This window comes from Carcharhinus amblyrhynchos, chromosome 8 (assembly GCF_965287045.1).
Source record: "Carcharhinus amblyrhynchos chromosome 8, sCarAmb.v2.hapA, whole genome shotgun sequence".
NCBI lineage: Eukaryota > Metazoa > Chordata > Chondrichthyes > Carcharhiniformes > Carcharhinidae > Carcharhinus > Carcharhinus amblyrhynchos.
The window spans coordinates 105,372,312-105,397,979 of record NC_137331.1 but is presented as its reverse complement, the minus strand read 5'-3'; the positions used below and the strand labels follow the sequence as shown (position 1 = coordinate 105,397,979).

At 41.1% G+C, this 25,668-nt stretch overlaps 1 protein-coding gene and 1 non-coding gene across 2 annotated transcripts in view; both read left to right on the top strand.

Moving 5' to 3' along the window:
* LOC145346393 (adhesion G protein-coupled receptor B1-like) overlaps positions 1-25,668 on the top strand; it is a 299,285-nt gene that overhangs the window by 163,438 nt on the left and 110,179 nt on the right. The window contains exons 2-3 of the mRNA XM_080193550.1: positions 3,972-4,130; positions 22,231-22,338. Coding sequence (XP_080049676.1) covers positions 3,972-4,130; positions 22,231-22,338 — 267 coding nt within the window. The remainder of the gene's footprint in view (positions 1-3,971; positions 4,131-22,230; positions 22,339-25,668) is intronic.
* LOC145347138 (U2 spliceosomal RNA) lies at positions 1,040-1,230 on the top strand. Its single transcript, XR_013887793.1, has one exon. It is a non-coding gene; the product is annotated as a U2 spliceosomal RNA (small nuclear RNA).

Here is a 25,668-nt window from a genome sequence, read left to right as displayed (position 1 = left end):
TGGAGCGATATTAATAGAGCTTGAGAGAGATTAAAATAAACATAAAAAGCTAGTGGAATCGTAGGGTGCAATTTTAGCCAATTTTACCCACTTCCACCTGGCAGGAAGTTATTGGAATCAAATTAATTGGAAGTCAATTCATGCCAGGTGTAAACCAGTCAATAGATCTGATTCACCAGTTTACTGCTGAGTGGGTTAGGTGAAAATGATTCCACTTTCTGTTGGTGGTCAGTTGGAGTTTTGTACATGGCTTGGTAAAAGATAGAATAGTGCCAGTGTGTTATCATTTTCTAGCTTAGGTTTGCTCCCCATCCAGTTTTAGCCAGGAGAGTATAATATTTCTAACGGGGTACCTGCATAAACAGGCAGTTCAAGATTGATATGTAAGAATTGTGTTATTTTTCAACATCCTCTGTCTGATGATGATGATGAGATTAATAATTAACAATGCTGAGTAAGATTGTCAATGAGATTTCATTGTTACCATATGGAGATCTTCTTTCTTCCTCCTGTCTGGTTTTAGACTTGATGAAATATGTTGGCATTAGATTAGCTGGGGGTGAAATTGGTCTCTGGCCAAATTGTGGAACTGGTCAGATTAACTCATACCCCAGTTTCTTTCTTGTCACATTCAGTGGGTGAAAGAAATGGGCTGTTAATTCTCTACTGCCCATTTTACACTTCCATCAAAGACTGATATTGCTCTTGCTCTGTTTTAAACCTGATTTTTTTTTTAAATTCCCAAATATTGATGAAGTGCATGTGCACTTTATCTCCGCAATAATAAAATCCACACCTTTATGATATATATATATTACATGTCAAATTTACTGTGAGGCAGAAATAAGATGAGGCTAATGTACAACTCTCGTCCATTATTAGCATTAATATAACTGTAAGCTTGTTGTTCTAAGTTAGTGTGACAATATTCTGAAAATCAAAGCTAAGTTTGTGCTGCCTCCAATATATTTTATTTCCATTGGACTATGGTTAGTCAATTCCTTCTAGAACTGCAACCACCTCTTGGTATCCTATCTTCATCACTTCTCGGCTTTTTGGCTAAGATCAAGTGTAGTATCTGTTCTTATCAGTTTAATATCCGATACGTCCCTTATCTGGGGACCATATATTAAATTGATTTTTGGAGTAGGGAGATGGAATAGGGGCTTGCTCTGTCCACTCTACGTATCAGACCGGTATTGCAGTATCTCCGGGAATGGTGCACTACTCCCTTTCTGGGGACATTCTCAAACTTCAGAAACAACTCACTTGTGTTTTCAACAAATATTTCTAATTGATAGCTTCATGTGTCCAAGCACTGCTTTTTAATGTCAAAACAAGTGAAAAATGACATTGAATCTAACTTGTGGAATGGTATTTTAGTAATGATTCAGTAACTACTGGACCTTGTGTGCTTTAAGGATCTGGTTTAATTTTATGAATATAAGTTTGAAATATATGGATGCATGTTTAATGTCATCATTAGATTCTGAATAGAAGAATGTGCTTTTTTAATTGTTTTTCCTCTTACCTGTCCTTATCTGAATCACTGTTCTTAATCTCTGTCCTTTCCAAATGTTTGTCTTACCAACTGCAATATTTCTCCATGCCTGCCTTCCTCCTTTCTTATATCGACAGTCTTGATTTGTAAGATTGATATGTAAGAATTGTGTTATTTTTCAACATCCTCTGTCTGATGATGATGATGAGATTAATAATTAACAATGCTGAGTAAGATTGTCAATGAGATTTCATTGTTACCATATGGAGATCTTCTTTCTTCCTCCTGTCTGGTTTTAGACTTGATGAAATATGTTGGCATTAGATTAGCTGGGGGTGAAATTGGTCCCTGGCCAAATTGTGGAACTGGTCAGATTAACTCATACCCCAGTTTCTTTCTTGTCGCATTCAGTGGGTGAAAGAAATCCACAGTCTTGATTTCCCTGACTAGTATTGATATTTCAGTATTTTGCTTGCCCTTTCCTTTGCTGATCTTGATGTCTTACTCTGTGCTTGCCTCTCATGAATTTGCCAGTCGGGATATGGTAGATTAGTAGTTATGTTAGCAGTCTGGTAATCGGAGGTCTGGATCTGGGGACGCAAATTCAAATTCTACCAGGGAAGCTGGGAAACATTAACAAAATAAATTTGGTACAAAAAGCTAAGGATGAAACTGCAGCATTGTTGTAAAAGCCCATCAAAATTCACTGATGTCCTTTCGAGAAGGATATCTGCTAGTCTGGCCTATTTGTGATTCCAGGTCCAAAGTCGTATGGCTGATTCTTAACTGTCCTTTGAAGTGGCTTATCAAGCCACTCAGTTCTATTGAAGAAGATGTTCCACCACCACCTTTGAGAGCAATTTGGGATGGACAATAAATGTTAGTCTTGCCAGCAATGCCTACATATTACAAATGAATAAAAAGAGAAATATCAATTGATTCCATATTTTGCTGTTTCTTTTTGTGCTGTTGGTGTTTGCTATATCTTGCACCTGCCTTTATACCTGTCAAACACTTATCCCATTTGGGCCTCTGATTCTTTTGCATTCTTAACCTATCTATTAACTGATCTTTTTGCTTACTATCTCCTTCACTTGCTCAACTCTCTTTTATTTGTGACAAAGATGTGTCTCCCCTCTCTCCTTCTTTCCCTCACAGCTCTTATTCCAGCCTTTCTTCTACTCTCTTGAATGCACTTTACTCTTTGTTCTCTGATGCCTCTTTCACTCAGCTTGGGCTCCCAGCCTCCTGTCGTCCCTTTGTTTGCTTCTTTTCCTCCTGTTCTCTTTCTGGAGGTAATGACTTTATTTTTCCACAACCAAGATGCTGTTGCCTTCGCCTAAGTTCCATTATTTATTGGTGCTTCTGCAATCTAATATTTGACTGAAATGAGATTTAAAAACTACTTATCACTGAAGACATTTTATTTGCAGACTTGCTGGCCTGATGGCAGTGAGTTGCTGAAAGAGAATCCAACTTCTTGGAGGGAGACTGCACAGGCCTATTTGCATTTTGTTTTGGTGGGCTTTGCAGTTTAATGTCATTATACACTTCCTCCTCTTTCAGTAATCTCCCTGTGATTCATTGTGTAGCTATCTAAGGAATTAGTTGGTTTTAAGCATCGCTTGAACACAAACCAATGCAAGGTGATGAAACTGCCGACATCATTCATTTAATGTGTGTGTTTGCACAGTTGTCAACCAACCAGAACTTTTCTTTATTAAGTATGCATGATGCAAGCGATAATGAATGCGGCTGTGCACTGTCTCGACAAGTTAACGATTGGCGGAGGAAACAATGGCTCCCCTTGTGCTTTGATCCTCTCATCTTTCTCTTACATATATTTTTTGTTGCAAAGACAGTAGCAAAAAAATCATTATTTGCCTTTATATTACACTATAAAGATTTACTTTTTGCACTTCCATATTTAATTTCCTTGTTTAGTTTTTTTTGAGCCTTTTCGTTACTTACTTTATTTTGTTACTTATTTCCCCTCTCCACCAACCTTGTGGTCCAGTCAAAAAAATGACATTACAATACCTTTCAGGTATCCTCAATTGAGCCTCAACTATTTCCACTCAACAATTGAGAGTAACTTCTACCAAAGGATGATTGAACAATTGGAGGCCTCAACGTGAAAACTCTCTGTACTGATTGCAAGCACAGAAACCTGGTCCACCTCCAAAGTGCTCCAAATACATCCTTTTCTGTTTGTGCCATGATAACAGTCAGCAGGTACTCCTCCTTGACAGGAATACCGCTGACTGTGGGCTAATGAGCAGAGGGAAGGAGAGAGGGACGGGGCCTAGAAGCGGACTGCTTCATTGGCCCCATAGGTAAAGCTCATTGCATGATGCATTCATTTGTTCTTGTAGGCTTGATTGTAGTTAGCAAATGTAGCTTAGAAGCGCCGGGAAATTACAAAAAAAACAAAAGTCCTGTATCTCACACATCTCTGGTTCTTGACTAGGTGGCTGGAATGCCTGGTCGTCTTGGGGTGACTGTACCAAGCCGTGTGGGGGTGGATTGCAGACCCGAAGCAGGACCTGCCATTCCCAGTTAGAGGAAGGGTTTGTTTGTGAAGGAATTTCAGAAGAAGGAAGATTATGCAATAAGCAGCCCTGTAATAGTAAGTTTCAATTCTTTTATAGGAAAATGAAGACTGTATAATTTGGCCTCTTGATTTTAGCTGTTCTCCAAGATTCTCCCTCTATTCTCCTTTCCGACCTTTGCTTTCTACTTGCGCACTTTCACACATCCTCCTTGTAACTCCCGTGACAAAGCCAAAGCTCAATTTTCTTCTCCTGTTTCAACAACCAAAGAATAGGACAGTCTATCAGACCCAACTATTTTCCCAACCCAATTCAACCCGATACAGTATAATACTGTACTTTAAATACAAAATCCAGCACATTTCTCCTGTCTTCAATCACTGTTTCAAAGTCACTCTCATGAAGGAGGCTGACACTTGACCCAGCATCTAGAGAAATGGCAACCTTCAAATAGGCTGCCGCAGAACTCACACAAGAAACCCCCATTATTAACTAAGACAGTAGCTCTAGCTGACCGTATATTAGCCTTCTTCAAAGCTTCATAATGCTCACCTGTAGGGTTGTTCCGCTAGGCTGCAATCTCAGTTCTGGCTTGGTTTGTCGGGACTGACCACTGTCCAGGTCTGACCTCAAGGGATGGAACTGTCCTCATTCTAACATTTTCTTTCTTTGTGTTGGGATTTGTTGCCTTGTTTCTCATTTGTTCTTCACACTCATAACTCACTCCCTTTACTTCACTCTTAATCTCATCCCATATATCACTCATTCTCCTAAACATTACTGTTCTCATCTTACTTTCCTTTTGGCCTAAAGGTTAATGTGTGTAATAATTGCAATGTGTGTTATACTACTGTCTGATTTTTACAATGTTTCAATGATGCTTAATATTGTTGAATTGAAGGGGAGACTTACCATCAATCTCCCTGTAAATAACCTATGATAAAGAATTATGTTTAATTTGGTGCAAATATTTAAATAATGGTATTATCTGAACTTTTAAAATTGCTTATTTTCTCTCCTTGTGATTCCTTTCGCCATATTTATAGAAAACTAGAAATTTTCAATTATTTAGTAATGTTCTTTTCACCATTTGTAAGCTGATGCATAATCGAGTTAAATGTCAGTTTGAGTTTTGTGTGCAATTGTGAGATAATTATATTGTGCCTGGGTCAGGGAGGGTTAATCAACAGGTGTCCAGTGATCCCTCTTAAAAATATGCCCAATGGATGTGGGAAGGATCAGATAACCTCCTATAAAATAGCCTAATGATGCTCAGCAGCATGACTCAAGCATGAACTATTGCCACCTGCCAATCTACCAGAGGGCAGAAAATGTTTACGGAACCATCCCTAACAAGGAATCAATTCTGTGAGAAGAGAAAAGGAGTTGGCAAGGGTAGAAAATTGGCTGAGAAAAGTCATCAGGGAAAAGATGACTCCCTTGCAACATTTCCCAGCTTTCGCAGACCTGTGAATACTATCACACTTTGATCTTACTGCCTAACCCAATCACCCTTAGCTCTCATCTGTATGCAGCCCAGCTTTCTTTGCTCACTTCAAGATGCTTAGTTTCTGATAAATCTGTCAATTTGAAAAAAAAATTTAAAAACCTCATCTGATGTGCAAAGAAATTTGCTCCATATCTATTCATTTTTTTTAAAATCGCTTTCCAGACAGGGAACACAGACTGGAGACAGAATCAGCCAAAGCTGCATTTATGAATTCCTTAGTGCCCGGCATTTAAAGTAACATTGAGTGAGATTGGGTTTTCGCTTCTCTCAATTCAGTCTGGAGGTTGGTCAGAGAAAGAAAAATGCAATGAAAGGGTGGAATCTCACTAATGATCACATTGGTGGCAGCAATTTTGTAGTTAAGACCATTTAAAAACAGAGGAATCTCATGAGTGTTTCACAATAGAACTAAACTGTTGGGAGGATTATTAGCAGGCCAGCTGTGGATGATTACACATTAAGATATAAAATTTGATATATAAAAACAATGGGAGAAATTTTCTGAATATCCAATGATGAGGGCTTTACACAGCTTAATCACCATATTTTTCCTCGACTGAGTTTTGAAGTAAATTTGTTGAACTTGTGAGTTTATACAACAGCCTCATCCAACTCAGATTGAGTATCAAGCAGGGTGAAGCTAAATCAATGCAAGTAGACAGAATCATCTATTTGGCTTACTGAAATGGTTGTGGTATGTAAGGAGTCCATTTCCCTCAGACATTATTAGTTTCAAATAGGAAGGAACTTTTTAAATTGGCTCAAAATCTGAATGTTTGAAAGGAAGAAGTTCATAAATGATTGAATATATAACTTGCAAAAAAGGTAAGAATATTTACATATGAGCACATGTACAAACATACCGATTAGGAGCAGGAATAGGCCATTCGATCCCTCTGCGAAAATTTTACTGGCATACCCACCCCGGTTCCTGCTTGAGGCTCATAGATTGGCATTCTCTGTTGGTCTAGAGAGGGATTCTACCTGCCAAAGGCAGGTTAGACTGTTCCACCATTTGATAAGAACTGACTGTGGCTGAATGCTATTTTCCTGTCTATCCCCAATCACTCTGATTCCATTTGTTAATCAAGATTCTATCTAGTCCGGTCTTAAAAATATTCAATTCAATGACCCTGTCTTCACTGCAATCTGAGGAAGAGAATCCCACACACGAACAATCCTCTGACAGAAACAAATCTCCTCCCTTGCACCTGAAGGGAATTGGCCGAGAGGACCAATTTTTTCCTCCTTATTTTTCTCCAGTCATTCTTTGCTAGTTTTTAATTTCAGTTCAACCTTTTGACCTTCCACTAATCTTTGCACAATTGTGTGCTTTTTCTTTCAATTTCATTCCTTATTCAGCCACATATGGTGCATCTTTTTAGTAGAATGTTTCTTTCACACTTGAATATGTCTTTGCTGAATGTTGCAAAATATTCCCTTCAATGCTCCATTTCCATGTCACTTTAGCCAGTCCTGTTTTCATACTCTCACAACAGTCTTAGACCCACTCTTCTCACTCACAAACTGAATGTGAAATTCAACCATATGAAAAAGGAGCAGAAGTAAGCCATTCAGTCCCTCAAGCCTGCGTTGCTATTCATTAAGATCATGGCTAATCTGTTTGTGTTTCAGATTTCACATTCCCATCTATCCCTGATAATCTTTGATTCTCTTGTCTAACAGGAATCTAAGTGTTCAATAAACCATTCCATCATCTTCTGAGGTAGAGAATTCCAAAGTCACACAATGCTTAGAGGAAAAAGAACCTCATTTCTATCCCAAAAGAATAATACCCCCTAATTCTGGACTCATCCAGAAGAAGAAATATCGGCCTCGATTTTCCCAAAAGTGCAAAATTAGCGGGAAAACTGTTCTAAATCCCGACTGTTTTGTCAGTTTAGCTTCTCACCTGAATCTCCGCACTCTGTGCACTGCAGAAATCCCAGTTATGAATATTATTAAAAACACAGGGGGGCGGGGCCTATTCGCACCAGAGTCTGAAAGTTCTGAAACTCTGCGCGTGCATAGTGGCCCGATCTGTCAATCTCCCTGTTTGCTGACAAGCTTGATCACTGGATAGCCTGGGACCGCCACAATGCTGCCCTTCCAGACCCCATGGCCCAATCGCAGCTCCTACAGCAATTCCCAGGCCTGACCTGAACCCCTCCTCCCCCACGCCCCAGATGTCCAACCCAATCCCCTCCAGCAGTGGTGATCGCCCCACCCTCCTCACCCCAGCAGACTCCGCTCCCACCTCCGCTGACTGCCCCGGAGTCAGACCCCCCGCCCCGGGGGGCAGGCCCCTCCCAGCAGACCACTCCCTCCCACCAACTCGTCCCAATCACTGCCATCCTTCCATTCCAGTCTGATCCCAATTAGAGTGGTAGCAGAACCCCCTCCCAGCTCCACTGATTATCCATAGGCTCTGCCCACAGTAGGCCCCACTGCCTTGGCACTGCCCAATGCCTGGAGCCCCCAGGGCATGGGCACTTCCCCCTTGGGCAATGATGTGGATATGCCAGCGTTGGACTGGGGTAAACACAGTAAAAAGTCTGACAACACCAGGTTTAAGCCCAACCGATTGGACTTCAACCTGGTGTTGTCAGACTTTTTACTGTACTACCCTTGGGCAATGCCAGAGGTCACAGGCTGGCACTGCCAGGGCACCCATGCTGAGGGGGCACCACTCCCCGCTGCCTGGCAGGCCCCGATTGTTCCCCTTAATTCTGGTGAAGTCTTCCGCTAGCTCCCCGAACATGGGGAATTAGTCTAAATCCCCGGAATGAAATATTCGTGGCAGGGTGAGAGATTCAATTGGGACTGGTAAATTGGTGAAATATAATTTCTCTTTCACAAAACCATGTTCACTGTTACTGATTACATTGAGTTTTTCTAAGTTCTCAGTTATAACCTCCTTAATGATTGATTCCAGCACCTTCCATGATCCAGATGTCAAGCTAACTGGCCTATTGTTTCCTCTTCTCTGCCTCCCCCCCTTTTTCAATTGAGGGATTGCACTTGCTACTCTCCAGTCTGATGACATCTACCCAGAATCCAGTGAATTTTAGAAAATTAACTCCAACGCACCTACTATCCCCTTGGCCACCTCTCTTGAGCACAGTAAGAAATCTCACAACACCAGGTTAAAGTCCAACAGGTTTATTTGGCAGCACAAGCTTTCGGAGTTTTGCACCTTCTTCAGGTGAGTGAGGAGTTGTGTTCACAAACAGGGGGCATGCACAGACACAAACTCAATTTACAAAATAATGGTTAGCATGCGAGTCTTTACAGATAATCAAGTCTTAAAGGTACAGACAATGTGAGTGAGGGCCAAGCACAGGTTAAAAAGGTATGTATTGTCTCCAGGCAGGACAGTAAGCAAGATTTTGCAAGCCCAGGCAAGTCATGAGGGTTACAGATAATGTGACAGGAACCCAAGTTCCCGATTGAGGCCGTCCTCATGTGTGCGGAACTAGTCTATCAGTCTCTGCTCAGCGATTCTGCGCTGTCATGTGTCGTGAAAGCCGCCTTGGAGAACGCTTACCCGAAGATCAGAGGCTGAATGCCTGTGACTGCTAAAGTGTTCCCCAACAGGAAGAGAACACTTCTGCCTGGTGACTGTCACAACACTACGGACTTCCTACAGAAACTCAGTACACATGGAGCTGTTGAACTAGGAGCACTCTTCATCACATGGATATCTCGGTACTCTATACCAGCATCCCCCACGATGATGGCATTGCTGCAACTGCTTCAGTACTCAATGCCGACAACTGCCAATCTCCAGACGCAATATTACAATTCATCTGCTTCATCCTGGACCACAACCTCTTTACCTTCAACAACCAGTTCTTCATCCAGACATATGGATCAGCCATGGGGACCAAGTTCGCACCTCAATATGCCGACATCTTTATGCACAGGGTCGAACAAGACCTCTTCACCGCACAGGACCTTCAACCAATGCTATACACTAGATACATCAATGACATTTTCTTCCTTTGGACTTATGGGAAACAATCATTGAAACAACTATATGATGACATCAACAATTCCATCCCGCCAACAGACTCACCATGGACTACTCTCCGGGATCGGTTGCATTCCTGGACACGTGCGTCTCCATCAGGGACGGTCACCTCAGCACTTCTCCAGCTTCCATCCTAAACACATTAAAGAAGCCATCCCCAATGGACAAGCCCTCCGTATACACAGGATCTGCTCAGATGAGGAGGATCGCAACAGACACCTCCAAATGCTGAAAGATGCCCTCGTAAGAATGGTATACGGTGCTTGACTCATCAATCGATGGTTCCGACATGCCACAGCAAAAAACCGTACCGACCTCCTCAGAAGACAAACACGGGACATGGTGGACAGAGTATCCTTCGTTGTCCAGTGCTTTCCCAGAGTGGAGAAGCTACGCCATCTTCTCCAGAGTCTTCAACATGTCATTGATGAAGAGGAACATCTCACCAAGGCCATTCCCACATCCCCCCTTCAAGCAACCACACAACCTCAAACAGACCATTGTCTGCAGCAAACTATCCAACCTTCAGGAGAACAGTGACCATGACACCATGCAACCCTGCCACAGCCATCCCTGCAAGACATGCTGGGTTGGCAACATGGATGCCATCGTCTTACATGAGAACACCATCCACCAGGCACATGGTACATACTGTTGCAACTCGGCCAACGTTGTCTACCTCATACGCTGCAGGAAAGGATATCCCGAGGCATGGAACACTGGGGAGGCCATGCAGACGCTATGACAACGGACGAACGAACACTGCTCGACAATCACCAGGCAAGCATGTCCCCTTCCAGTCAGGGAACACTTCAGCAGTCACGGGCATTCAACTGCTGATCCTTGGGTAAGCGTTCTCCAAGTCAGCCTTCACAACACACAATGCAGAATCGCTGAGCAGAAACTGATAGCCAAGTTCCGCACACATGAGACCAGCCTCAATTGGGATCTTGGGTTCATGTCACACTCTGTAACTCCTGTGACTTGCCTGGGCTTGCAAAACCTCACTAATTGTCCTGGCTAGAGACAATACACATCTCTTTAACCTGTGCTTGGCCCTCTCTCCACTCACATCGTCTGTACCTTTAAGACTTGATTACCTGTAAAAACTCACATTCCAATATTATCTTGTAAATTGAGTTTGCATCTGTATTTGCCCTGTTTGTGAACAGAACACCTCACTCACCTGAAGAAGGAGCGAGACTCCAAAAGCTAGTGGCTTGTACTACCAAATAAATCTGTTGGACTTTAACCTGGTGTTGTCAGACTTCTTACTGTGCCCACCCCAGTCCAACGCCGGCATCTCCATGTCATCTCTTTTGAGGCCCTAGACTTGTAAATCTGTGGCTCCATTCATTTGCCACAGTAATTGTAATTCCACCAAGTCCCTCTCTTCTAATAAGCCCCTGATTTATGGAAGTTACTGGAATATGTTTTGTACCTTCTACAGTAAAAACAGAAGCAAAATCCTTGTTCATTTAATTTGCCATTTCCTTATTTTGTACTATTAACTTCCCACTGTCACTCTGTCTAGGACCAATCTGCACTTTGCTTCCTCTCATCCTTTTTAATTAGAGTGATAGAGGTTTACAGCATGGAAACAGGCCCTTTGGCCCAACTTGTCCATGCTTCCCTTTTTAATTAGTAAGCTAAACCCAATTGCCCGTATTTGGCCCATATCCCTTTATACCCATCTTACCCATGTAATTGTCTAAATGCTTTTTAAAGACAAAATTGTACCCGCCTCTACTACTACCTGTGGCAACTTGTTTCATACAAGCACCCCTCTGTGAAAAAATTGCCCCTCTGGACATTTCTCCCCTCTCATCTTAAACCTATGCCCTCTAGTTTTAGACTTCCCTACCTTTGCGAAAATATGTTGACTATCTAGCTGATCTGTGCCCCTCATTATTTTATAGACCTTTTTTAATACCGACAGACACTCTTTCCATTCATAGCCTGCTTCCTCTCATACTCTAATCATTTCCTGATTAACCCTTCAGTCATTCTCTGACATTCTTTACATTCTGACCAAATGTCTGACCTGCTATTTATCTTTGTGCACTTATATGCTCTATCTGCAACTTCCTTTTATTGTAGAAATATGCTTATTCTGAATATTAATGTTATGATGTTATGCCTGCAGGCTCCTTCACTATGAGTTATTTAATTTAGCCAATCTTATTGCACATTATGAAGTCTAGAAAAGCCTGTTCTCTGGTTGACTTTAGAATGTGCTGCCCTAGAAAACTGTTCTGAAAACACTCCATGAGCTCTTCATCCAGGCTACCTCTGCCAACCTGTTTCATTCAATCTATATGCAGATTAAATTCACCTATGATTATACAAATACCCTTCTTACAAGCCCCCATTATTTCTTCCTGCATACTCTATTGTACTGTCCTATATTCATTTTTGGGGAATCTACAAAGGACTCCCATATCTAGCTTCTTATTTTTCCTATTTCTTATCCAAACTGATTCTATATCTTCATATTTAGAATTAAGTCCACCTCATAGAATCATGGATCCCTACAATACAGAAGGAGACCATTCAGCCCATTGACTATTCACTGACAAACAGCCAACCCAAGCCCTATCCCTGTTACCCCACGTATTTACTCAACTAGTCCCCCTGCTTCTAAGGGGAAATTTATCATGGCCAATCAACCTAACCCACACATCTTTGGATTGTGGGATGAAACTGGAGCACCCGGAGGAAACCCACACATCACGAGGTGAATGTGTAAACTCCATACAGTCACCCGAGGTTGGAATTAAACTCCAGCCCCTGGCACTGTGATACAGCAGTGCTAACCACTATTCCACCTTGCCGTCCATCTGTCATTTCTGTACTAATGTCACGTTTAATTAACAGAGCTATCCCTCCTTTATCTAGCTTCGTCTCCATCCAAAAATGTCGTGTACTCATGAATTCTGGCCTCAGCCTTTGTTACCTTGCAACCATGTCTCTGCAATGGCTTTGCGAGCACATGTATTTATTTCTATTTGAACTGTTAGTTCATCTATTTTGTTAAACTGCTATGCGCAGTTTATTACCAAGGTTTTAGTTCTGCCTTTTTGCTATTTTCCCAGAGATTGGCCTTTTCTGTTGATGCATTCTCATGTTTATAAGATTATCATTACATTTATTGTCATCTTGCTCTCTTGCCTTGCCCTTTCCCTTTAATTTACCACATCCCCCCTTATATGATCCCAACACTAACCACCTCAATTTAGTTAAAGCCTGGTCTAAAGCCCTAATTATATGACTTGCCAGAGCATTGGATCCAGCACCGATCTGGTCGAAGTCACCCCAATGGTTCAGTTTCCATTTTCCCCAGTATGAATAAGTTAGCTATTCATCTTATTGCAACACCTATTCAGGGATTATTTAAGAAAGCAGGTGAAGGCATACCGTTTCCCATTTTCACCAGAATATCCATTTCTTTATCCAAGTGCTCTTCAACGCTGGGACTTCAACGCATGTGAACAACTGTGAAGAATGATGGGTCGATCATAGATTGTGTAGCAATCTCCAATCCAAAGATAGCCAATGCTCTTCAGTTATTAACTTTTAGTTCCTTGCTTGGGCTTTCCTGTGGTCCTCGACACAAATGCAGCCAATTGTATGATGCACCTTCTCTAGTAGCGAGTGTATCCCCCTAATTTTATCAGCACGGAACAAATTCCCAAATCAAAGGCAAGGCAAAAAAAAAATCTAAACAAATTCCTTTACTAACTCCCTGATATTTGTTTTAAATAAGGGATATTGATGGTGAGACTTCAGAGTTGAAGTCACCCTCTGTGATTTTGGTATTTGTTGGAAAAGCACCTTTGTGTGAAATTCAATTAAGTGCTGTTGTAACAAATGTACAAACCTGGTTAAAAAAATTAATACCTCCATCAAAATGAACTGTAGAATTTCAAACAAGTGTGTCAACTATTAGCGCAGTGTGATTTCAGATCCTTCTTTGGACTGTGTTCGCCCAGTAAATATGTTATGCTATACTTTAGGAGGGCAAGAGATATGGTTACAGATCTGGGAGCTGTGTGGTCACACAATATTGGAAAAATCCTGCTTTTGAATTTTGAATTATAAGGTGCAGTAAAAATGTGACAATCCACTGGGTTTTTTCCCAGGTCAATAAAGTGCTTCACAAAAACAAATCACAAAAGAAACAAATATTCCTTACCTTTCCCTAAGAATTCATCTACATATTTAGCTTAATTCTCATATTCATAAAAGCAAATTTAGTAGTGGGGCATTGCTTCATGACAAGTTATCCATTTGCACCCCTGTAACCTGGTCTGCTTTCCATTGCATCAAAGTAATTTTTCACTTGAGGAGGGATGCATACAACTGCATCTTTCATCTTCCAGCTCAACAAGCAACATCAAGATGCCAGTCTCCCATTCTATTAATTGTTAAAAAGCAATCCCTGTGGCTTTGCTGTGTCCCTTTTCCATCTCTGGCATCCCTTTGAGCAATACTACATCAAAGACAAGAGACTTCCTAGTCTCCCTACCTATGCATTGACCTGTCTGTGGGAGGTAGCAGTTAAATGGACCCTTGTTAGTCCTGCCATTTCCATGCAGGTCCTATTCCCATGACACAGAACAATTGCTGACTGGCAGCCAGGGAAGAGGAAATTGTCATTCAGCCACACATTCAATTTTGTCAAGGTGGTAGATGCAAGTCTTTTTTTTTATCCAATGCCAAATAGCATTATTCAATGAATGGGAGAATTGAGGGCTAAGCTGCTCTATAACTCCTGAAGAATTATGAAACATTTGGTTTAGATTTCCTTAGATTCCTGGAGAGATAAGCTTCAAAATGTGAACACAATTTATATATTGATTTTAACTGAGTAGAAGTTTATCTTACTATTCCTGTTGAGCGAAAGTAAGTTAAATTGTGACCTTTTGATTGCAGAGTTTATTTCTCTGCAGGTAAATTCATATGAAGCATAATATTGCAACACCAATATTAGTACAAATCAATAATTAAACACGTTTCCTCAGACTGATTGTAAACGTAAAGAATAATTTTAATACTCAAAATATTTTTATAATGTACTTCAGTTGCACTAGGTTATTTAAAACCTTTAATCTGTTCACAATTTCTAAATGTCCTGTATACAAAAAGCAGGATAAATTCAATCTGGCCAATTACTGCCCAATCAATCTACTCTCAATCATGAGTAAAGTGATGGAAAGAGTTACCAACAGTGTTAGCAAGCAGCATCTGCTCAGCGTAACCTGCTCAGTGACACCCAATTTGGGTTTCACCAGGGCCACTCAGCTCTTGACCTCATCACAGCTTTGGTTCAAACATGGACAAAAAAGCTGAATTCCAGAGGTGTGGTGAGAGTGACAACCCTTAACTTCAAGGCTGCATTCGACCGAGTGTGGCATCAGGGGACCCTCACAAAACTGGAATCAATGAGTATCGGGGGCAAATTCTCCACTGGTTGGAGTCACACCTGGTACATAGGAAGATAATTGTGGTTGTGGAGAGTCAGTCACCTTAGCTCCACGACATCTCTGCAGAAGTCCCTCAGGGGAGTGCCCTAGGCCCAACAATCTTCAGCTGCTTCATTAATGACCTTCCCTCCATCAAAAGGTCAGAAGTGGGGATGTTCATGCATGATGTTCAACACCATGTGCGACTCCTCAGATACTGAAGCAGTCCATGTTCAAATGCAACAGGATCTGGACAATATCCAGGCTCGGGCTGGCAAGTGGCAAATAACATTTGTGCCACACAAATGCCAGGCAATGACCATAACCAATAAGAGACATTCTAACCACTCCCCTCTTAACATTCAATGGTGTAACAACCATCATTGAATCCCCCACTGTCAACACCCTTGGAGTTACCAGTGACCAGAAACTCATACTGGACTTGCAACATAAACACAATGGCTACAAGAACAGATCAGAGGCTAGGAATACTGCGGTGAGTAACTCACCTTCTGACTCCCCAGAGCCTATCTGCCACCTATAAGCCACAAGTCAGGAGTGTGATGGAATACTCCCCACTTGCCTGGATGGGTGCAGCTCCAACAACATTCAGGAAGCTTGACACTATGTAGGACAAAGCAGCCCACTTGATTGGCACCACATCTACAAACATTCAATCCCTCCAACACCAACACTTAGTAGCAGCGGTGTGCACAATCTACAAGATGCACTGTAGCGATTCACCAAAGATCCTTAGACAGCACCTTCCAACTAACAACCACTTCCATCTGCAAGGACAAGGGTAGGAGATAAATGGGAATACCACCACCTGTAAGTTCCCCTCCAAGCCACTCACCAACCTAGCTTGGAAATATATCACCGCTCCTTCGCAGTCGCTGGGTCAAAATCCTGGAATTTCCTCCCTAAAGGCGTTGTGGGTCAGCCCACAGAATGTGGACTGCAGTGATTCAAGTTGGCAGCTCACACCACCTTCTCAAGGGTAACTAGGGATGGGCAATAAATGTTGACCAACAAGCAGCGCCCACGTCCCACGAATGAATAATAAAAAAAAATGTTGTCCTCTTATCCTTCCAAAAGTCATGTGAATGTGGCCTAAACAAAATTGTTGGCAATAGTACTAGATGGATACCCTTTCCCCTTCTTTAGTGTGGATATTAACATTTGACTATCTTGCTCACAGGCTAAATTTCAGTCTTGGCCTAATCGTAGTGTATTTAGTTCCCAGTAATAAGGTTTTGGGCTATGATTGACAAAAAAGGGAAGAAATAGCATATGATTAAAGAAAGGAGCAGACAAAAGTGCAAGGAAAGATGTAGATCCAGAGGACTAGGGTAGATATAAAAAAAAAGCAAAGGAAAACAGACCTTGAGTATTGCTGAAAAGGGAGACATGTTGCTGATGCTTTTCATCTTGCATACATCAGGACAAATACAATAATACCACATTTCAAATTATTGCAACAATTTATAGCTGATTGGTTGGAAAGGTCACTCTGGCAAAGTTGTTGGGAACCACTGGCTCACCAAGGCTCTGGGTAATTCGGAGAAGGAGAGAAGCTTGATCATATTCCTTTTAATTGCAAAGAATGAGTTCTTATATATGAATGTGTACAAATGAGCCACATTATGAGTTCAACTGATAAAATTAAATATATTGTTATAGTTATTAACAAACTCAGGATTGTTCAGCAAGTGCTGTCAAATTTCAGAATCGCATCTAACATTGAAGGTTATGTTTACCATACAAACAGATAATTTCATTTATTAATTTCAATGTCAGTGCAATGCCGATACATAGGCCAGATGTCTCAAAGATTGGCTGATCAAATCAAATAACATCCTCCTCACTCAATCAGTCCAAAACAAAGCATTCACTGTTAAATGTGAGTCACAATGGAGCAACACTTATTGGAAAGTCCTGAGTGTACTAATAGACACATGAACAACTAATTTAAGATAATCAGTCAAGCTCATCACTTGGCTTATTTTTCCACTTTCTAGAACTGATGTAAGCAAGAGCCCATCTTTGCAAACTGAAATCACCTATTCAAGGCTTGCACCTTTGTTGTAACTATGTTGTAGTTCCATCATTGTTGCTGGGCCAAGATCCTGAAACTCCCATTCTAACAGCACTGTGGGTTTACCCACACTGCATGGACTAAGCAGTTCCGGAAGGTAGCTCACCACTTTCCTAAGGGCATTTGGGAATGGGCAATAAAAATGTGAGCCTTGCTGGCAACGTTCACATTTTGCTAAAATAGTTTTTAAAAATTGCCCAAAGGCTTGTGGAGCTTGTAGTCCCCTTCTGTTTGAGGCATTGCTGAAGAGAAAGCGATCAGTGTTGACTTGCTAACCAATCAGCATCCTTTTCAGACATATTATAGTTTGATGTGATTACTTGAAATTTAGCATTCTTGCATCTGTCCTGATGAGTGTAAAATGTAAAACTTTGACAGCATTTTTTTCTTTAAAACAATAGAAAAGGAAGTAGGAAGATAAGTGCTTCAAAAGGAAATTCAAAAATAATTTTGGAAGGAATATCAGGATTAACACAAAACGTTATGACAATTATATTCAAAGGTAAATGGTAGTCAAAGATAATGAGGACCCTTTAAATATAAATTGGGGGCAATATTGTAAATAATATTAAGTAAACAGCAGATCTTTTGAGTAATTGCTTTGTGTTGGTCTTCAGAATTGAGGAGTGGTACAATATATCAGTATCAGGATACAAATTTGTAGTGGCTGAAGGAACAGAACTTACTAATGTTAATATAATCAAGGAAATAGTATCAGAGAAAGTAACAGTACTAAAGTTTGACACGTTCTCAGAACCTGATAGTTTCCTAACCAGAGTTTTAAAGGGATTAGGTGAGGATATTGAATGTTCTTCATTCGTAATCTCCAAATACCCTTGGTTCTGGAATTGTTCCTTTTAATTGGAACATTGCAAATATTACTCCATCATTTTAAGCATCTTCAGAGAAAGAAAATCTGAGAAATTGTAGAAATAGTGGATGTCCATTGTGGAGGAATTATTAGAAATAATAATTAAGGACAGTGCGGCAGAGTGTTCAGAGAAATTTGAGCTGATTAGACATCCAAAATATGGATTGGTAAAGGATAGATCATGTCTAAAAGATCCAATGGAATGTTTTCAGGGACTAACTAAAGTAATAGACAGGAAAAGGGCTGCAAATATTATCTACATAAGCTTCCAAAAGACCTTTAATAAGCCACCAAGATTAAAAGATTAAAGCTCATGGAATTGAAAGCAAATGATTCTGCTTAGGATATTGTTATTAGCTAGTAGAAAATACAAGAAGGTTATTTGAGCTCTAACTGTAAATAAGTAACTACTGTCGTCTCACAAGAACAAAGGAAGTAACTAGTGCTGCCCTACAAGAACAAAGAAAGTGACTAGTATCATCTTACAAGAACAAAGGAACGAGTAGGCCATTCAGCCCCTTGAAGTTTTAGGGATTTAGCAAACAGTCAATAGGGAAAGGAGAGTGGTTGTAAGGAGGTGGGCATGGGGGAGGGGGTGTGAAATGACAAGGGCTCAAATCTTGAAATCAAAGCCAGTCCATTCCAGAGAGAATTTGGGAGATACTTCTTCTTGCAAAGGTTGTTAAAAGTATGGAACAATCTCCCACAAAAAGAAAGAAATATTACATTAATTAGTAATATTAAAAGTAAGATTGACAGGTTATTGAGTAGCAAAGTTCAAAGGGATATGAAGCAAAAGATGGAGTTAGAATACAGGTCACACATGGTCTCACTGAATGAAGGAACAGATATGAAGATTTGAGTAATCTACTGTTGTTCCTTTATTCCTTTCCTGACTGCGGAAGGCATTGCCCATTCCATTTTGATACTTGCCATCTTCACAGCATTTCTGAGCAAAATTATCAATTTATTTCCAACTTGTGCTCCATTTTAGATCATTTCCTCTGAAATAGTGTGTCCTGTGCAGCTGGATGAGAGGTATTTAAACTGTTTTTACACAGCATCCTCTGTAGCCAGGCGATATAGGAATTTTTTTATTCATTCATGAGACATGGGCATTGCTGACTGGCCAGTATTTATTGCCCATCCGTAGTTGCCGTTGAGAAGGTGGTGGTGAGCTGCCTTCTTGAATCACTGCAGTCCATGTTCTGTGGGTTGACTCACAATGCCATTAGGGAGGGAATTCCAGGATTTTGACCCAGCGACTACAAAGAAACATCAATATATTTCCAAGTCAGTAAATGGCCTGGTGGGGAATTTGCAGATGGTGGTGCTCCCATTTATCTGCTGTCCTTGTCCTCCTAGATGGAAGTGACTGTGGGTTTGGAAGATACTGTCTAAGGATCTTTGGTGAATTAACAATATTGACCAATGATGGCACCCAGCCCCTTATATACTGTTTTGCACCAGTGTTTAGGTCAGGATAGTGTTCTATTCATGGATAATTCAGTTAGAAATAGGGAGGAGGATTATAGAAATTTACCAAACAGAAGGAAGCCATTTGGCCTATCATTTGGGTGCTGATGGAAAAAGGGGAGGCAATGACTTTATGGTATTATCCCTAGACTCATAATCCAGACACCTAGAGTAATGCTTTGAGAACCCCAGGTCAGAATCCCACCATGGCAGATGGTGAAGTTTGAATTCAATGAAAATCTGGATTAAATGATTGCAAAACTATTGCCAATGGCTGCAAAAACCCATCTGGTTCACCAATGCCCTTTAGGGAAAGAAATTTGCCATCTGGTCCACATGTGACTCTAGACCCAATGTGGTTGACTCTTAAATACCTCTGATACATCCCAGTAAATCACTCAATTAAGGAGCGATTATGTCACAAATACATCCCAAATAGCGATGCCCACATCCCATGAATGAAAACAAAGCGATATCCAACTTCCATTCATTTTCCAACCTTTGGTCCATAACTTTGTGGATACATTTTCACAATGAGGGTTTCTTGCTCAGCTGCCTCAGTGAGCTTCCACACCAATATCTGGGTAAAATATTTCTCCTCAAGCCACCTCTAACTCTTTTACCAATTTATTCGAATCATGCCCTCGAATGATTAATCTCTCTACCAAGAGAACATGGTCACTCCTAACCACACCATTTTGTCCCTCATTAGTTTATACACCTCAGTTATTTTCCTCTCAGCCCCCTCTGTCCCAAAAAAGATCATTAGATCATAACAAAGAGGAGCAGGCCCATCAAAGCTGCTGTAACATTCAATAAGATCATGCTTGATCTGATTGTGACCTTAACTCCATTTCCTTCCCTGTTCCCCCGTAGCCCTTGGCTTTTTTTGTGGATCAAAAATCTGTCTAACTCGGCCTTGAGCAGATTCAATTACTCAGCCTCCTCTGAGGAAAAGAATGCCAAAGACCCTGAAAGAAGAAATTCCTCCTCACCCCTGGCTTAACTGGGTGACTCTATGGGTGGGATTTTCCAGCCTCGCTTGCCCTGAAACTGAAAAATTGTACCCGAGGCTGATGGGCCTTTCCAAAGTCCGCCCCTTGTCTGATCTGATTCTCGTTGTGGGCAAGATGGTAACATTTTCCCCTTTATCTTTAAATTGTGCCCCCAAGTCCTTGATTCCCTCACAAGAAGAAACATGCTCTCACCATTTAGCCTGTCAACTCTCCTAGAATCTTAAATGTTTTAATAAGATCACCTCTCATGCCTCTAAACTCCCAAAGGATATAGGCCCAAACTGTTTAATCTTTCTTTGTAAGCCAACTCCTTCATTACAGGTATCAGCCTGGTGAACTTTCTCTGAACTGGTTCCAATGCAAGTATCTCTCTCCTTGAGGAAGATCAAAACTGTACACTGTACTCCCAAGTTCCAATCTCACCAATGTCCTGTCCTGCCAGGTATCAAGAGTTCTCCATGCTTCTTGCAACAAAGACCAAAATTCAATCTTTCTTCCTAATTATTGGCTGTACCTGGATGCATTTTTTTTATTGTTTATAAGGATACCTCTGTAATACAACATTCTGCAGCCTCTCTATTAAAATAATATTCTATTTTTCTACTCTTGCTAAAGGGAACAAGTTTGCATTTTCCCACATTATACTTCATCAGCCAAATCCCTTTACCAATTACTTCAAATATGCCCATGAATGATTAACATTTCTAAGGGAAATTGGTCCTCCTTAACCACACTTTCCATCCCTCATTAGTTTATACACCTGAATTAATCTCCCCTCAATCTCGTCTGTTTCAAAAAGATCATTAGATTATAAGAAATAGGAGCAGGCCCATCAAACCTGATCTGTTGGTGACCTTAACTCCACTTTCTTCTCACTTATCCTATTCTTTTTATCCTCCTCACAACATGATTTCCTACCTACCTGTGTATCATCAGCAAAATTTAGCTACAATGCATTCAATCCCTTCATCCAAGCCACTAATATAGATTGCAAAGAGTTAAAACTCCAGCACTGATCTCTGTGACACTCCACTAGTTACAGTTTTCCATTTGGAAATGACAAACTTCTGCTCCAAAGTAAAGTTTCTGACCTCAACGTTGATGAAAGAAATAATAACGTAGGTGACACCAAACTCATCTTTTAAAAGCTTGAACGTTGTGGGCGGAAAAGAACAGTGAAAGAGGCAAGGATTCTCACAGAGTAGATATCCTGGAAAAGAATAAGTTGAGTAGGAGGCTGGGCATCAATTTGCATTTCACCCACCTTCTTATAAGACGTTAGAAGCTTGCAACAAAATATGGTAAATTATGTTGTCATCATTATATTCTGCCATGCTTGGAATAATGAAATCAAGGTCTACTAATGAATAATAACCCATCTTTTGAGAACCCAAAGCAGAGCGATAACGTTCACTGTGCAGCATAATACTGAGATGAAAAAAGCAGAAGAAAGGACACATTATATTAGGTGGTCATTAATGTGTCAGTTAAATCTAACTTTTAGCTTTTAAAATATCAAAGGCCAAATGGGAAAGTAAGATTGAGGCAGGGGCAAAATGCTGTCAGTTTTGAGATTGAGGAAATCAATGTTAGGGTCGGATAATGTGCAGTTTTTCCTGCTTTAAGTGATTTCATTGTGAAACTGTAATCCTTAAGATGCTTGAAGTGAAAGCAAAGGTTATTTACACAAGCCATTGCCTTGCCATAGCATATGGACGCTATAATTCCAGAAGCCAGTCACTGAGGTCAATAGACTACAGGAAACACCAAGATGTTGACGGTTTCCATCGCTATGGATACTCCTTATCTCAGACAGGTAAGTGGTGAAACGCAAAGTTGTTCTTCAGTACTAACCCTTTCTACAGCCCATTGTATGTCTGCCAAAGCTTTCACTGCAAAGCTGCTTCACTATGCTGCTCTATCACCTCTTAAACCTGCATGACTTTGCCTTTTTTGTTTTCCATACCTTGCTGTAAGTGGAATATTGTGTATCCAAGCTGATTTCTAAAGAGGATTTTTTTTAAAATCACACATACTTTCAGTTTAAAATATGACCCTGGGAAGGGAATAACTCAAGCCTTAATATTTTATTGCAGGACTTAATAGTCTCCCGTGGACAATTAGGGGGTAGGATTCATTCACAAACTGGAAATCCTCACTATAATTTGGATTGGTAAATTATAAATGAAAAGCCGGAAAGTCAGTGGTGTTTCTACTTCAAGTCAATTTTGATTAGAATTTCACCCCATTTAAAAAAAAACACATGTATCCTGCACACAAATTTAGCACATTACCAACTAATTTACTGTGTTAAATGCACATGAAAGGGTTTGAACTCTTCCGAATATGACTGTCAACTGTGAAGTTAAATTCATAAGCAGTGTAAAGATTTGGGATCTTTTTGAAGTCTTAACCAATTTAAATTTCAGAACTATTTATATAGTGCCTTTTATCGTCACCAAATACTTCAGAAGGAGGCCTGGAAAGTAAGCTTTCACCCAGAGCTGAATGGTGGCACTCTAAGTCAAATAAGGTCCCATCTTCCAATACATGAGCTCAAAATCTAGATTGATAACTCCAGTAGACTACTGAGTGACTGCTGCACAGTTACAGAGGTTGTCTTTCAGATCGGATGCTTACATCAAGTCTTCACCCATCTTCTTTAGTGGATGTGAAAGCTCCTATGGCACTATTTTGAAAAAAAAAGTCAGCACAATGTATGGTGAATGGAGCAAGTGTGAAATTGCTCCTGTGACGGAGAGTAGTGGTGGATGGTTTGTTTTCAGAAGTGGAAGAAAACTCACAGGTGTCTCCCAAGAGTGGATATTAGGACAACTGCTCTGTCTGATCAGGGTCAACCATCAGGACTTGAACAAATGGAACATAATTTTAAAGTTTGCAGATGACACAATGCTCGGAAATGTCGTAAACAGTGAGGAGGATAAGGATAACCTTAAGGAGACATACAAAAGCAACATATTGCAGATACTGGAAGCCTGAGATTAAAAGTTGAAAAAATACTGGAAATACTTAACAGGTCCGGCAGTACCTGTGGAGAGAGAAACGAAGTTAATGACTGGAATACAGTGCTGGTCAGGGTGGGGAAGGGTGGTGGTTCTAAGACGTGAAATTTCAAGCTCCCCTCGCTGGGTTAGAAGCGCCAAATTCTCCCGGCAACTAATTGGAAGGAAGTCAGCAGTGCCTGTGGCACAGGGCGGGGAGCAAAGTGCAATGTCTTTGAATACTTGCTGAAACACTGACTTTTGTCGATTAAATGCCACCATTGTGAATTAAAGTTGGAGACTGAAAGAAAAGACCAAGCTTCGCTTTCAAGATTGGCTAAAGACGGCGTGGAATTTGGGAGGTGACGTTTGAGTTGGAAATGAAGCTGGTTGGAACTGTCTTGGCGTGACTGGGTTGGGAGAGAGAGAGAGGGGAAGGAGACTTGAAAGGAGAATGGATCAGGTTGAGGGTGATTGAGGGAAGATCAAAGGTGATCGGGGAAGGTTGAGGAACATTGAATGGTGGTCTAGGGTGGGAGAAAGACCAAGGTGTGATTGAAGAACATTAGAGTTTAGTTGAAGAATCACCAGTTGTCCACAGGCATAAGCTTTTGGTTGAATACCAGGTCATTAGTGGCAGACATGGATTCTGCCCTCTTTAATTTCTGGAGGCAAAATTGGGCTTGTCCGCCCAAAACTCTGGGAACCTCAGGTGGAGGAGGAACAGCACAGTGGAAGGATGGTATTGGATCCTGTATAACAGGAGCCAGAAAGTCAGCAGTGGGTGTAACTGGACACTGAGGCTGGACAGTATGGAGGCAACTGGGGCCACTGCAATTATGAAGGGCATCATAGAGTTTATAAGAGTCTCTGTAACTGTCTGAAGATGATTTAAGAGGCAATACCAATGACAGCTGAGAATGCCTGGGGAAGCAGTCACTGACCTGTGTGCTCTACTTCAGAGCAACCTGCCAACCTTTGGACCAGGAGGAGGCCCAACAGGAGTTGCTTTAAAAATCACTGCAGCACTGAATCTCTACTTCAGAGCTCCACGGATGACCTGTTTCGCATTTCACATACATCACTGCAGGTTATAACTGTGCTGTTTAAAAAGGTCAAGGAGTTTGAGTGTGTGTTAGTACAGATTCGGAGAGGAAGGCCACAAGATCAGTGAACTTCAGTAGCCTTTTCACAAATGCAAGGGGTAATCAACTACATGCATGTGGCAATCAGAGTTCCCTTGAACCAATCTTTGTGGTACATGTAGGATTAAAGTGGGCCTGGGTATTACTCCCATCGTAACGTAAGAAAGCACGTGACCTGCACCCGGGTCAGTTGAATTTTGGATAAAGCAGTGTGGACCAGCAAGCATGAACCCTTTACTACATACTGGTAAATTGTTTCAAGAATTAATGAAGGCTTACAGTTAGCCAATGTAGGACTTTTTCAGAATTACTGAACTGAAACCAATGCCATACAACAATCCGCAAGCTTCCCAAACAGAAAGGATATCTCTTCCATTGGGTGTGCAGCTGCAGGCAGTGTATCCTCCAGGCTGGGTTCCCAGGCTGTCATCCTGATGCATACATTCTTCCCACCTCCCAAATATCACAGCAAACCCGATGGGGATGGACTCTGAGTGACGGGGCTCTCTGCTCAAAAGCTGGCTAATGACACCAGTCAAAACCATTGAGCTCATTGCACGAGTTACAATCATATTCAGCACTCTGCACAACCTCACGCGGTAGAGAGGGGAGGACTGGCCAGCTGCAGACATAGAAGAATCACACTGTTCATCAGATGAAAATCAAGGCAAAGATGCAGGAATGCTTGCACTGTAGGCATTTCAGCATCAGATGCCAGGTCGATGAACAGGAGCACGAGTGAGGCCCATGAATCACTCATTCTCAACACAATGTCTTTGAAATTCAATAACTAGGCTTTATACCCATACATATCCCCTGGCATGAAACCACCAGTGAAGCAGAAGACTGGTCCATCCTTGTCATCCCAATTACACCCTTTTACTCATATAACATTGGAACACCTTGCGCCATTTTTCTATTTGTATGATTACAAGCTCTTACTTCTATGCGTCAGGGCATCATAGCCCTGTGCAATCCTGACACCCACAGCTGAGGTGG